At 40.0% G+C, this 13768-nt stretch overlaps 1 protein-coding gene and 1 long non-coding RNA gene across 2 annotated transcripts in view; one reads left to right on the top strand and one right to left on the bottom strand.

Annotated features, from left to right (window-relative positions):
• The window catches only part of LOC141793728 (uncharacterized), an 82405-nt gene that overhangs the window by 37851 nt on the left and 30786 nt on the right, over positions 1–13768 (top strand). The gene's annotated exons all lie outside the window — the stretch shown is intronic.
• Positions 3091–11877, bottom strand: mchr2b (melanin concentrating hormone receptor 2b). Its single transcript, XM_074674414.1, has 2 exons — positions 11310–11877; positions 3091–5310 (listed from the first exon to the last, which is right to left on the bottom strand). The coding sequence occupies exons 1-2, from the start codon at positions 11705–11707 to the stop codon at positions 4671–4673; spliced, it is 1038 nt and encodes a 345-aa protein (XP_074530515.1). The 5' UTR covers positions 11708–11877; the 3' UTR covers positions 3091–4670.

Below are 13768 nucleotides of genomic sequence, written 5' to 3'. Positions count from 1 at the left end.
TGTGTATGAGGCAAAAACAATCCTATGGCATTTATCGATAGAGAGAAGTCAGAGCACAGTTAGAGGTTTGGTGTTCAGAAAATGATCTGGCATCTCTCCAACTACCAGCCAAACTTCCCAACTTGTTCAATAACAGGACTTGAGTCGGGGAGACTGCTGTTCTAAGGAGCTGCTGCAACTATCAGAGTCTGAAAAGCTTTTACACTGCAAAAAGTGAAATCCTATCAAGTGATTTTGTCTTATTTTCAGAAGAAAATGTGTTTTTACACCTGATATAAGCCACATTCAACTGACCAGTCCAGAAAAATGTCTTATTTCAAGTCATTTAAAGACAAAAATGAGGTCTGAATTGCTTGTAACAAGTAAAGAAAAATCTGCCAATGGAACAAGAGACATTTGCTTGAAACTTGAATTGTGTCTCAATACAAGTAAATTTTCTCTTGCTCCATTGGCAGATTTTTTTTTTTACTTGTTTCAAGCAATTCAGACCTCATTTTTGACCTTAAATTACCTGAAATAAGACATTTTTTCTGGACTGGTCACTTAAATGTGGCTCATATTAAGTCTAAAAAGACATTTTCCACTGAAAATAAGACAAAAACACTTGATAAGATTTCCCTTTTTTGTTGCAGTGTAGGGAAGGACATCTACTACAGCTGTCAGAATACAAAGCTCCTCATCTTTTTATTTTGTTGTAGTTTTTAACAGTTATTAATATTTTCTGTCAGAAGTTCCCATAACTCTTTCTACTTCATAATAACAATAATAATAATAATGTATGAAGTGTATTAAAACACACACAGAAGGCAGAGGAGGCAGACATACCATACACTACACAACTATGTTTCCAGTGAGTCTCATTCCTGTAAATTACAGAGCTGCTCAAAGAAAACATCTTTGAACTCGACTGATGAAACAAAAAACATTTTTAAACATCTACCACATCAATTTATTTCATTTAGTCTTCTTTATCTTTATTCATTTTTATTTATTCAGTATCTTGTGAGTCTTAGTGTAGTGAAACAGTGGATCAAAATGAGGCTGCTTAAAAAAACACATTTTTCTGCTATGTGCATGTTACAGAAACAATCTAAAAATTAGATGGATATATGATACCCTCTTAAAAAATCAGCATACATCATTTAATCACAATAAAATAATAACAATCATTGTACACAGCACAAGGACAAACCATCTGCAGTATGTCTGAGTGATGCATCATGCCAGGACAAATAGTGCAGTGATTTATCCACAGGAAACACATTATATCACATTTAATGCTCCACTAACACTGTCAACATACTTAATAACACTGACAACAAACCATAAAACATACATAATTTTCCCGTACATTGACTCGCAATTACGAAAATGTGTAACCAGGAAAATGAGTTGACATAGATGCAGGAACATTACCTGTGCTGTCTCAACTGAGTCCATCATGAAAAAAAAATAAACAACAAAAAAATAAAAAATAAAAAAAAAAGAATTGAAAAACGCCAGGGTCTCAAAATGTCCACAGTAATCTGATTAATGTTGCATTATAAAAAAAAAGAAAGACAACCCTAACAGAGGAACTGTTCATTACACAGCTATGAATGCGACATTAACAGTTATTTTGTTATTAATGGCTAATAAAGGCTTTATGGATCAGTCATGAGCCATGAGAACAGATTTTATTGACTCGTTACCACAAACGGGACATAAATCTTTTCTCCCACTTATTTACATTTGCAGAGAGAAACAATAAAAACCATTCTGTGATAAATTACTTCAGCATTGAATAATTCTTTGTTTAGTTTTTTCGGTTTTTGCGTATAATGAACGGTGTCGTGTCGCTCTGTGCAGAGCTTGGATTTTCCATCAAACAATCTTCAACTACAGAGCAAACTTCATCTTGAGCCTTGAGGAAAGTGGCTCAAAGACTTATGTTGGACAGACCTCAGAGGCCACACTGCAGCATTGTTGCGCACCAGCATGGTGGTGCTCAAAGCCTCTTGTTAATAAAGGTTAATGAGTCTGAAAGCAAAACAGAGCCTGGCTGAGGCGCTCCTCTGTGCCTTTCTCCTCCGTGAGTCTTTGTGCACGGCTTGCAGGAAGTATCAGCAGTGACTCTTACAAAGACTCCACCCAGCTCACCTTTCTCCAATCCGATAATCTGTTTCTTTCTGCTGAGATATTCTTTGAAAACCTTTGTTGTATTTTTAATCTTGGTGCCAACACACTGACACAGACACAAACAGGGCAGAGGTAACAATTACGTAAGCTGAAGGATGGAGGGGATGAAGTCAACAACCAATACATTCAGTAATATCTACAACCAAATGAGGGGATCATGACAAACCATGAAAATACACAGAGGGACAGGAAATGCGTTCCGAAACTTTTCTTTCAACTAGGAATTAACACAGACATACGAAGGACATTTAATTAGTAGTTTTGAGAAACATACAAATTGTGTCATTAGTGAGCCCAAACCAGCTGATCTCTGCCTAAGCTTTGGTCACCAAGTGGCAGCTTTCTGCTTTTTCTAGCTGTTTGCTGGGCACTGCCCTTTGGTTATGACTGCCTTTCGCAGCAGTTCTCTCTTTTTCGTCTGTTTCTTGTGATTGTTTCGTCTCTTTTTCATAATCTTTGTATTTGGAGTAGATCATTACTTTGTATGGTTCATTTGTTGGTCATGGACACCAAACTTTTTGTGGCTTCAGCGATATTTTTACTACTTTTTCTCCTGTGTTTGTCTGGAGATCCTACATGTAACCATGGCTGCATTGTTTACATGTGAAGTCAGCTGTTAGCAGCCTGTAGCATGTCAATGCTAACTGGTGTAAGGCCTGATGTCTTCCCACAAGGTGAAGAGTAGGAGGTGAGGACGATGTGCTGGTTCTCAGGTGTGAGCTAAGAAGTGATGACATGGACCTGTCCTTCCATCCATCGTTATTGGGAACATAAGATCTATCTCCAATAAGATGGACGAGTTAGCTGTGCTAACCCAGCAACAGAGGGAATACCATGAAGCAGAGTAACATCATGCTATTCACAGATATGGCTAACAGAGCTAACATCAGACACCAACACCACATTGGGAGAACTTCACCTGCTGTGAGCAGACAGGATCCAGGAGACAGAGATGGAGCATGACTGAAGCTCAGTCCTGGACCCTGTGGAGGTGGAGGCTGGCTGAACTAGACAATGATGGACAAGCTGTCATCATCTATTTTCTTATGGACCTTTTTGCACTTTCTATACACTTTCTTACTTTTGTTTTCTTGATTGCTGCTATGACTTCAATTTCATTGTACTTGTTACACTGACAATACATTTCTATTCTATTCTATTCTATTCTATTCTATTCTATTCTATTCTATTCTATTCTATTCTATTCTAAAGCCTTTTAGAATAGATATGGAATAAAGTCTATTCTAAAGGAGGCTAAAGGCACATCTCAACCCCACCTCCACTGTCCAAAGTTAGGTTGAGTCATCTGAGTTTTGGGTGAGGCTTGTGATAGTTAATTCTCATGACAGGTTTTATACAATACAAAAACTGACTGATTTACAGGCTGACTGATTGATTTGATAGTCAGAAAAAGTCTAACAACTGGTTTTCGCATCTCAGCGGCTCCATGTGCAACACAGGAGATAAGGTGCAATATCTCAAGTATCACAACATCTAAAACACCAAAGAAATATTCAGAGGTTGTCAGAGTACTTTTAATCTAATCTCTACATTCAGTTTAAGGATTAAATTTTGTACAAACAAAGTGCCTTAGTTTGACCCCAGTAAAACCCAGGACCCTGTGTGTGGATTTTGAAACTCTTTCTGTATGATTCCCTTAGTGATTCTGTTTTTCATTTTCATGCTCTCGATTCATTTTTCTTGGGTATTCAGTTACACATGAGGAGTTTAACACACCAGTTATTCAGCTTCAGCGAAACTCAGAGTAAAGTGTCACACTTTCCTCTAAAGAAGCCGTTTCCAGATGTCGATTTTCTGCTGTTTTGATTATGCTGATGATTGTTCCTTCCCGAGACACATCTGACTTTTGCTCCCAATAATCAGAAAACATAATGTGATTGTCGGCGTTTTGTCTGATTGTCTTGATCTTCGGATGATTGTGCTCACAATTCATTAACTGTTCAGGATTTGCAGCTTTGCGTGCTGCTGAGTGACTCTGCATTGTTGTTGTTGTTTTTGTGAGAGGGCAGAGTAAGTCTTGAATGAAAAGAAAAAAAATGAAATAATCAGAAGAGCAAAAAGGGAGGTTATGTTTTGACATGAACCATGAGCAAGAAGGTGAAACTTAAGTAGATGTGCTCAGTTTTACTGCAATGAATGAAAAATAGAAAGATTAAAATCACGACTTTCTTTGATTGCAGCTGTTAGTAATGGAAAAAAATACAGTTGAACAGAAAAAAAAAATACAAAAGAGGGGGAACAAAACCAGCAAAGACTGAAGGTTAGTACTTTTGAAATCTGTGGCATTTCCTGTAATTGTTTTCAGTTGTTTCTCATTTTGTTGCTCACGCTCCATCTCCGGATTTTGAGGTTTCAATTTCCGACTCAATCATTTGAAAAATCTGGAGAAGATACCCCTCAGGAAAAACCTTCCATATTCAGCAAGGATCAAAAATGTACACATGTATAAACATAGAGAAACGTCTCCCTGATCAGATGACAGTGATGCGGTAGTTGGGTTCATTGGTTGTGCTCGAGCCGTCCGCTTTGACCACCGTGGTCTTGGACGACTGCTGGGAGCTTTGTAGCATGTTTCTGTGGCAGAGACGCTCGCGGTAATTCTGCGCAAAGATGAGCAGCATGAGCGGGTTGATGCAGCTGTGAGAGTAGCTGAGACAGATGCTGATGTTGTAGGCGTAAATGAAGGCGATGGTGGGGGTGTTGTTGGTCAGGTTGATCACCTGGATGACGTGGTAGGGTGACCAGCAGATCAGGAACAATGCGATAACCATGAGCACCATCTTTGTGGCTCTTTTGGCCCAAACAGACTGCTTGCGTTTGACGCGGCGGATGGAGCTGAAAACGTGGTAGAGGGTGAGTGAGTAGAAGGTGCAGATGATGATGAGGGGGATGATGAAGCCCAGGATGGACTGGTAGAGAGTGTACCAGTACATGTCCTCTGGTCCGGCCAGGTCCATCATACACACCTCCATGTGCTGTCGTCGCACAACTTTGGCATAGATCATGACGGGAACCGTGAGGAGGAAGCTGCCAAGCCACACCAGCAGGTTGATGATGATGGTCCACTGGATGGTCCTCCGCTCTGAGGTGGGGTGGACGATCGCAATGTACCTGAAGGAAGAAGTGAAAGAGTGTAAGAGCAGGAGTACTGGACTAAAACTAAGACTGGGAGATGTCTGACACTAAAGCTTCTGGAGCTGCATCATTCTTTCCTTCACACTATTTCTGCTATAACACAGTTAGCATTTGGCGGTAAGTTGATGCTACACAAACAGTGGGATGCCACAAATGACATTTCTGTTGATGAATGTGGCTCCTGTAGCACTTTGTGCACCGTTGAAGTAAACAAGGAATGATGAAAGAAAACAAAAGAGACATTGAACTTTTCATAACTTGTTTCATAACCAGGGGTTTGTGCAGCAGGCTGCACTGACCTGAGGGATGTTTGGCAGTTTTCAATTACATAAATGCATGAGATGGAAAGGGTTACACATCGCATCTTATTTCCTCATTTTGGGACAATGGAAGGAAGTTGAAGTTTTGTGCATCGTTGCATGTAGAGAAAATCAGCATCACGTTCAGAGATTACCTCTAATCATTTCTCATGTTCACAGGATCAAATCAGACAAACTGATGATAAAACTGAGTACAGATAGACTCACAGTACATTTTTTTAACAGATAAATGATGTACCATGTAGTTTAGACAAGTTGAAATAACAGTTGAAATTTGGTGGTTTCAAAGAGTTAACCAATTGGCTGAGTTTGGAAAAACAACAAAAACTAAATAAATAAACTCTTCCTAACTGATTATACTTTGTGTTTGTTTAGTGGAGCAAATACAATATTTCTAGCTGACGTCTCCATGAAAATGATAATGATATAATCTTTGGTCCAGCCAGCCTCATCTTCTGACATTTGACAATTACTTAAGCTGCAGAGATGCTGGTATTCCTTGTTGTTTTCATGGACATCTGGCTAAATTACAATTTGCACCTTAAACTGTAAACCATGAAGTTATGTGCTTATTTAAAAAAAGAGAATGGATTAAAATACATTTAATTTTTATCTGATAATTAAATAACTGGGCACAGATAAATACTAGGGGTGTAAATCACCAGTTTCATGACGATACGATACGATATCGATTCTTTGGACAACGACATGATATTTGCCGATATCACAAAGTCTGTCACAATACGATACGATACGATACGATACGATACGATACGATTCAGTAGCCTTCGATCAATTTAAGACGATATAATGTCCTCACTGAACACAATCAGCAACATTTCACCTGAGGCAAGAAAGAAATACAAAACTATTTTGATAGTTTTATTACTGAAATGTGGAACGATGTGCTGACCTTTGGGTATGACAGTTTGTAGAGGATTAAAGCCATCTGTATGATCTAATTATGTTTTAAAATTAAAACTGGTTAAATTCAGGTAAGGTGCTTTTTTGCCCCCACAATTACCTTATGGGACTTACTGTTATACTGTAACGTTTGATTATTATATCAAGTAATGATGCAACACTACAATTAAAAATTACTGATTACATAAACTTTATTATTGACCTCCAACATTTGACCATTTTCTATCAAATCAAAAATTTGAAGCTTTGATTTTAATTAAACCCAAACATTTCTATTGTTCAAAATTAGAACTATCAACTTAACTAACTTAACATGGATAGTTTTTTTTTTTTACTGTGGTGCCTGATAACCACAGTTTGTATGTCAGTGTGATCAGACTTTGTTTCACTGTGTAATAGTCAATGTGGAGGAGGAATGACACTAAGCTCTCACTGTTTTACTTTTTAACTTTATGAAATTTCATGAATCAGTGCACTACAAAATCAAATTATGAGATAACTCACTGCAGTCGTGTGATGATGACCTCCTGTCATGTGTGCAGCATGCATCCTCTGCCGTCAGGTCGACCGTATCTTACCCGGATACAGGAGAGCTATTTTATGATTGGCCGATATGTCTGGCTCCCTTTTAGCTCTTTGATGCTAACAGCGTCTTGCTACACGTTCGCCTACAGCGGTGTGACCCGGTGGGCGCTAAACAGTACATTTTACAGCGTGATAAATATCAGGCGTGGCGTGTCAGAGAGTGAAAAGGTTCAAATGTGTGTCACATATGCTGAGTGCGTGAGGCTTGAGAGGAAACTTCAGAACGACTCGCGGTTGGACGGAGACGGACATGTGTGTCCGGTCGGGATTTCAAAATAAAGGCGTACATTAAAGACCACGATGATGATCGATGTTTAGACTTTCCATCGATGTGATTGGATCATTGCTTAACCAATCGATGTATCGATGTATATCGATGGATCATTACACCCCTAATAAATACTCAGGCTTAGGCAAATCTACCAACAAGTGTGGCTGGAGGCATGCCAAACCCATATTTGTCAGTGTTTTCCATAGACTGTAAAAAAAAATGGACGTCATCTTGCTTGGCTTGAAGTGAGGTTGGCACAAAAACTGCTCCTCTTGGTGACTGGCTGAGGTATAGGTCAAAAAATCCATCCCTCCAGTCATTCCACATGGGCTGTTGTCAAACTTAAAAAAAAATAATATACCTCGTAGAAATGTTTCTCACGTTCGATTGTTGTGGTTACTTGAAGATATCATTTGGCTGCTTTGTATTCAAGTCCTCTTTTCTCTGAAAAGTTTTGTTTTCATTAGTTATAAGAGGTTAAAAATGAGGCTTTACGTAATGTTTAACCATGATTGACAGCTGCCTTGTGTATTTTTTTCGGGGATTGTAAATTATGTCAGGGAGTAGGGTGAAAAGTGATTGGACTCTCAAAGGATAAAAGAAAAAAAACATCATTTTTGTCACCCGGCTCCACTCAGATTCTCCCAGAATCCCTCACAGTCTCTACAGCCCTGACTCAGGCTGCACAACAGCTGCCAATGGCTGCGCCTGTGACAGGCATGTTTTGGCTTCAAATCCATACAATGGTAAATGGCTGAGCCACTCTGTATACAGTCTATGGTGTCTTCCTGATGTAAAACCCATGCCAGCAAATCAAAATGAGCCCCTGTCATTCAGCTGTGACATTTGAGAACCAAAAACTGTTTACCGGTGTCCACACGAAGCCATGAAACCTGAGTTTTACAAAATCTTCACTTTGGCCAGAGTTTTCAGAAAACATAATTTTCAGTGACATAAAATTGCAGTTTCATGTGGACAACAGACGTATATGTATAAAAATATATGCGGTTTCCCAAATATCTGTTATGTGTGGACATGGCCTTATACTGACCCAATTAGACAAGTAAGAGATCTACAGTTACAAAATGCCAGGATTTGTACACATTAACTATTTTGGGGGGCTTGCTGTAGGCGAAGGGAAAACCCAGAGTCAGCCAATAAAAGTTTGTTTGGGCAGCGTTTTTGAAAGGGTCTCTGTGTATTTGCCCTCTAAAGAGATACGTTTTAAACCTTATCAAACTCCTCTGTTATAGATAGACTTAATATCCACAAAACTGCAATGAAATTATATGGCAGCTCTCTGGAATTAAGTGAGACCAGTAGAATAACATTTCTCTGTTCTGACTCAACAGTCGCATCTTTGTTTGCTCAGCAAGTTGTTCACAGTTTGTGATATGACGCGTTGTTCAAAGGTATAACTTGTTGAGATTGATTTTAGAAGTTAACTTTTTCCCTGGGTCAACGCTCCGTATTACCTTGATGAATGACTCAACAGTAAGTGATGCTTTCATTACACAGGACAGGCGGGACAGGAGTTGTCAAATTGGAAATCCTAATCACAACTTTTCATTGAATTAGGTCGGCTAATGAGACGTTTAATCAGCCCTGAGATAGGGTTGTGGAGAAAGCAGACAGCCTGTCTGTAATGTGAGTTTGTTTGTTAAGTCTTTAAACCAGTATGGGAGACAGCATCTAATTGTCTGTTTGAAAGAGTTTGCTGTTTGGTTGGCCTGGGCGATAGAACGATAAAGATAAATATCACAAAGAGACATGGTCAATAGAAATTCTGACAGAATTCATTCATTCATGTTTTGACAGACATATGATTAGCCAGTCATATCTGGGAGGAGGAGATGCAAATATTATCATTTAGCGCTCACAGAGTGATTTGTAAAATGTAGAACTGTGAGCAGTCACTGTTTTTGCATCTATATTTATAACATTTGAAAGGCAGGTGGAAACTCGCATAGCGTTACACACAAACAGCTGAGGCAAAGGGGAACAAAGAAGCCTATGCAAAAGTGCTAAAAGTTGATGTTCATCGAGACTCCGCTTGAGGCTGGCTGCTGAAAGACCAGACCACGTACACACCCAGCTATAAAAACACTTTTACAGCATTAAAAAGCATATTTACAGCCTGGATCAAAATATGGCTTTGGTCTAAAACACTGATTTCACTGTCAGCACACACTGTACAGTGAGTGTGTTTTTTTTGCTAACTCAGCAGTTTGGAAGTTATTGGGATTGTTTTATTTTCCAATCAGAGGCACAGCTCAGGTAATGTGACTGGGGGGCACCCTGTCGCTGTTCGAAGAGAAACTTACAGCTGGCGTCATAGAGAATGTGGCTGCATCCACAGATTGGCTTCATTTCACGGTTTCAGGAACAGACGGGTGACGTCCATGTTTTATACTGTCTATGTGCTGAGGTCATTGCGGTGCAGAGGTGCCATTAAAGACGAGGGAGAAGGAAAATCTTCCATGTGCATATCAACACAGTTGGACTTTTAAAAATAAAATAATGAAGACATATTGTCTATCCAACAATGCCATTTCTGAGGCTTTGTGTTTTTGCCGGTCTCCGCCCATATGTAATAAACATTCAGTTAAAGGACCACTGCCACTGAATGACCTCTGGACTGTTGCCAGGGCATTTACGATCAATGTCAGACCAGACACAGCACCGACCAGCTGCTTCGTGTGCACAGCGAAGGCCCAAGGGTCACGACAGAGGACGCGCCACACTGGACACAGCTCTCACCTCCTGTGCAGCAGCCTTTGACCCATACTTCTGAGTTCTCCAACTCCATGGCTTCAAACTTCATTTTTCGTTTATGGCCACTCTGCTCTCCCACACTCTCCATGGTAACAGCAGGTAGCGCATTTCAAATCCTCATTTTAAGAGGGCGGTTTGCACCTGTTATCAACTGCACATGCAGTCTTAGTAGATCACCTGCAACACGCCCACCAATAAGAAAAGTAAAGTAGTTGTATGATGTTCTTCGGTGCACCTATCATATTCAGCCTTTGACAAATAAATAAACCAAGTCAAGAATAACCTTCTGATGTCTTCACAACTCACTCATGAGTAATGGAGCATTTAAGCTTGACAAAATAGTAGTTTGATTTATATCCTGATAAATATCAATACCCATTGATGTGAAAAAAAAATATGATGGGATTTTTTCTCATACCACCCAACTGTTAGGTATTCAGAAGTGCAGAGTGTAGAGGTACTATTGAACTGTTAACTACAGAAACTTTGTCTTCTAAACGGTGCTCGCTAATTAGATCAGGGGGAGATGATGAAGGTTAGTTATTCAGAACAAAAAGGAAAAATAGAAAAGCAGATTTATCAATCCAGTGAAGGACTTTCTTTCTGCTCAGGTGTTCCAGCTTATCAGAGCTTGGTTTTATACTTGAGCTGCCCTCCAGACATCTTTATGGATATTATTCTCTGAATGTACCACAGCTCTGATTACTTTCAAATGGAGCTGTGTAATGGTCTGACTCTCGGTTTAAAGACCTATTTAGATGTTCTCATTGTGTTCAGATCATAAAGTTGGAACATATATGATGTATGCAGGGAACATTTTGTCTTTATGGGCTGTTGCACACAGATGGTTATCCAACCTTTACCTTTTTTTCTAAACTGTTCAAATAAGGACATTTGTATTAAAAAAAAAAAAAAAAGAATTTATTAAATTTCCACTGAAATTATTACTTAAAATACCGAGATCAATCCAGTATGGTCATCTTAATGTGGTCGTTTTTTAAGCAATCAACATGGTTTTATATAAATTAAAAAATAAAAATAAAAACAAGATTGGAAAGACTTAGCTTGAATTCTGTGATACTGATAAGTGCAGAACTTACCTATCGATGCAGAGCACAGTAACAATCCCCACTGTGGTGAACTGGTTGCTGACATCCACCACCACGACCGCCTTACACATAAAGTTTCCGAACACCCACTGCCTGTCTCTGACCAGCTGGTGGATGTTAAAGGGCATCACAAGCAGGAACAGCATGTCTGCTATCGCCAAGTTCAGCACGTAGATGTCTGAAACCATTTTCTTCTTGCATGCTTTCACCGCGTAGATGACCAGCGCGTTGGCGAGAACTCCGACCGAGCACAAGATGCCATAGATGGTGGGGAAAATGTGCATAAAAGTGGTGATGTCGATGTAGCTGTAAGGTGGTGAGCTCTGGCAAGACGGGTCAGAAGAGTTACCCGTTCGGTTGCCTTTGCAATACGTGTCCGTGTCATTCATCTTCTGGTCTTGCTCTTCGGTGAGGTTGTGATCTCAGCGCGCACAGAGCGCGCTCCAGCCGGCGACAGCTTTCCAAACTTCAGGCACGGAGCTGCCCAAAAGCGCGTTTACTGCGCTCCTACCAGACCTGGGTTCCTATAAACTCTTGATACGATTGAAGGAGAAAATAAACAAACTACAGAAAATCTAACGAAGTCAAAAATCCATGAGCTGTGCTGCTCTCTGCAGCATATTTATCTCCAGAGCAAACTATGATGTGATTATTTGTCGTGCGCTTCCGTTGCGCGCTTAAGCAAAGGCAGAGCACGCCTCAGGGGACGGGTTCCCTCCCTCCAAAGATCATTCGCCGACGACAAACAAATCTGAAAAAGACACTTGAAACCGAATTTGGTATGCAATACGCGACGACCTAAAACATCAATCCGTTATTAATCTGTTTTGATGTTTGTTTTCCAGAAACACAGAGGAGACAAGCTATAATAAGAATGTGCCAAAATGACAGAAAATACCACTGAAGGTGGATTTTTTCATTAGAGGGTACTTCTGAAATGTTTAGGACCATATTATATGTCAAAGATTTATCTTAGTCAAAACAGACATTTCCAATAAGCCTTAAATCCTCCTGGATCGTCATTTGTCCCAGTTCATCAGACAAAGTTAAATGTTTTCAGAGATAGTCCTCCCTGAGGGCTGAAACCATCACACCAAAGTTCTTTTCTTCAGAGCTCTGACGTCATCCACAGTCAGCTTTAAGGACAGCAGCTGATCCGAGATCTGAGGCTGCTCAGCAGACAGACCTCTGCTGGGATCTGACCGCAGGTCAGCAGGAGAATAATGTGAGCTCTCCTCCTGCTGGCTTCAACCTTTCTTCATTTCCTGTGATCCTTTCTTTCTGTTCCAGCTGCAGCTCACAGCAGACCATTATATATTTATTTTCACATACAAAATACTCAGTGTGGCTTTTAGAAACATCTCCTGTTCAGAACACCAAGCAGATCTGAAGCTCCTCAGGGGTGCAAATGATCAGTGTATGTTTTAGTTTGGACACCCCGACCTAAAGATTTTCCTGTTAACCTCTCTCAGCTATAGAGACAGAGAAAATAAGGCCAGCAAGGCCAAAACAGCCCCACCCTTGAGTTTTTATTTCTTTGACATGGTGAATTCAAGGACAGGAGAGGAATAAAGGGACCATACTTCAACTCAAACACCATCATTTATTTCCACATGACAGAGAACAAATGTTATTCAGCAAAGCTTCATTCATCAAGCATCATGAGATTCTCTCACCACAACTGGTTCACCATCAGGCTTTGAAAACTGGTCAAGGCTTTACACAAAGAATGCCTCAAACATGAATTTTGTGAAATCACACACAGGTCAGGGTTTTAGATCTGTTCTCCTCATATTTTCTTTTTCAGATGCTGCCTTTAGGGTCATATTTGTTGAACCCTAACAGCTATTTGAAAGATTGTTGGATGATGTTGCACAGGGTTGTTATCCCTTCAGTGCTTCTCCAATCTTAGAAACATGTACACATTACGGCTGCACAGTGGCACAACAGTTGACACCATTGCCTGTTGGGCAGTGGTTATAAATTGTCCGTACGCGTGAGTGTTCATGTGAAAGGTTGTCGGTCTCTGTGTGTCAGTCCTGTGATTGACTGGCGACCAGTCCTGGGTGTATCCTGCCTCTCGGCAAAAGACAGCTGGGACAGGCTCCAGCCACCTGCCTGAGGCCTTGCTTCATATGTATGTGGAAGATGTCATGTACAATTACAATAATATCAGTTAACAACAGGGACAAGCTAAAGGAACAACTTCCACGGCTATTTCCAGCTCAGTGGAACAAATCTGTGCATCATAATATGTTTTTATTAAAATTTGATACTTAAATATACAGTGAGGAGGATGTATTTTAGTTGCCACTTACACATTTTCTTTGTATAAGATAAATTTTTACTGGATACAACGTGGCAATGAAAAGTATTTATCAGTACAGATGTGTAGCACTGTTGAATGACACATGGCAACAAGCAAGCGTTGTGAGTTAGTACTGTATGTC

The sequence above is a fragment of the Halichoeres trimaculatus genome, unplaced genomic scaffold (genome assembly GCF_033239565.1).
Source record: "Halichoeres trimaculatus isolate MK-OKI-2021-1 unplaced genomic scaffold, fHalTri1.1 fHalTri1_scaffold_7, whole genome shotgun sequence".
Taxonomy (NCBI): Eukaryota; Metazoa; Chordata; class Actinopteri; order Labriformes; family Labridae; genus Halichoeres; species Halichoeres trimaculatus.
This window is presented reverse-complemented; position numbering and strand designations above follow the sequence as displayed.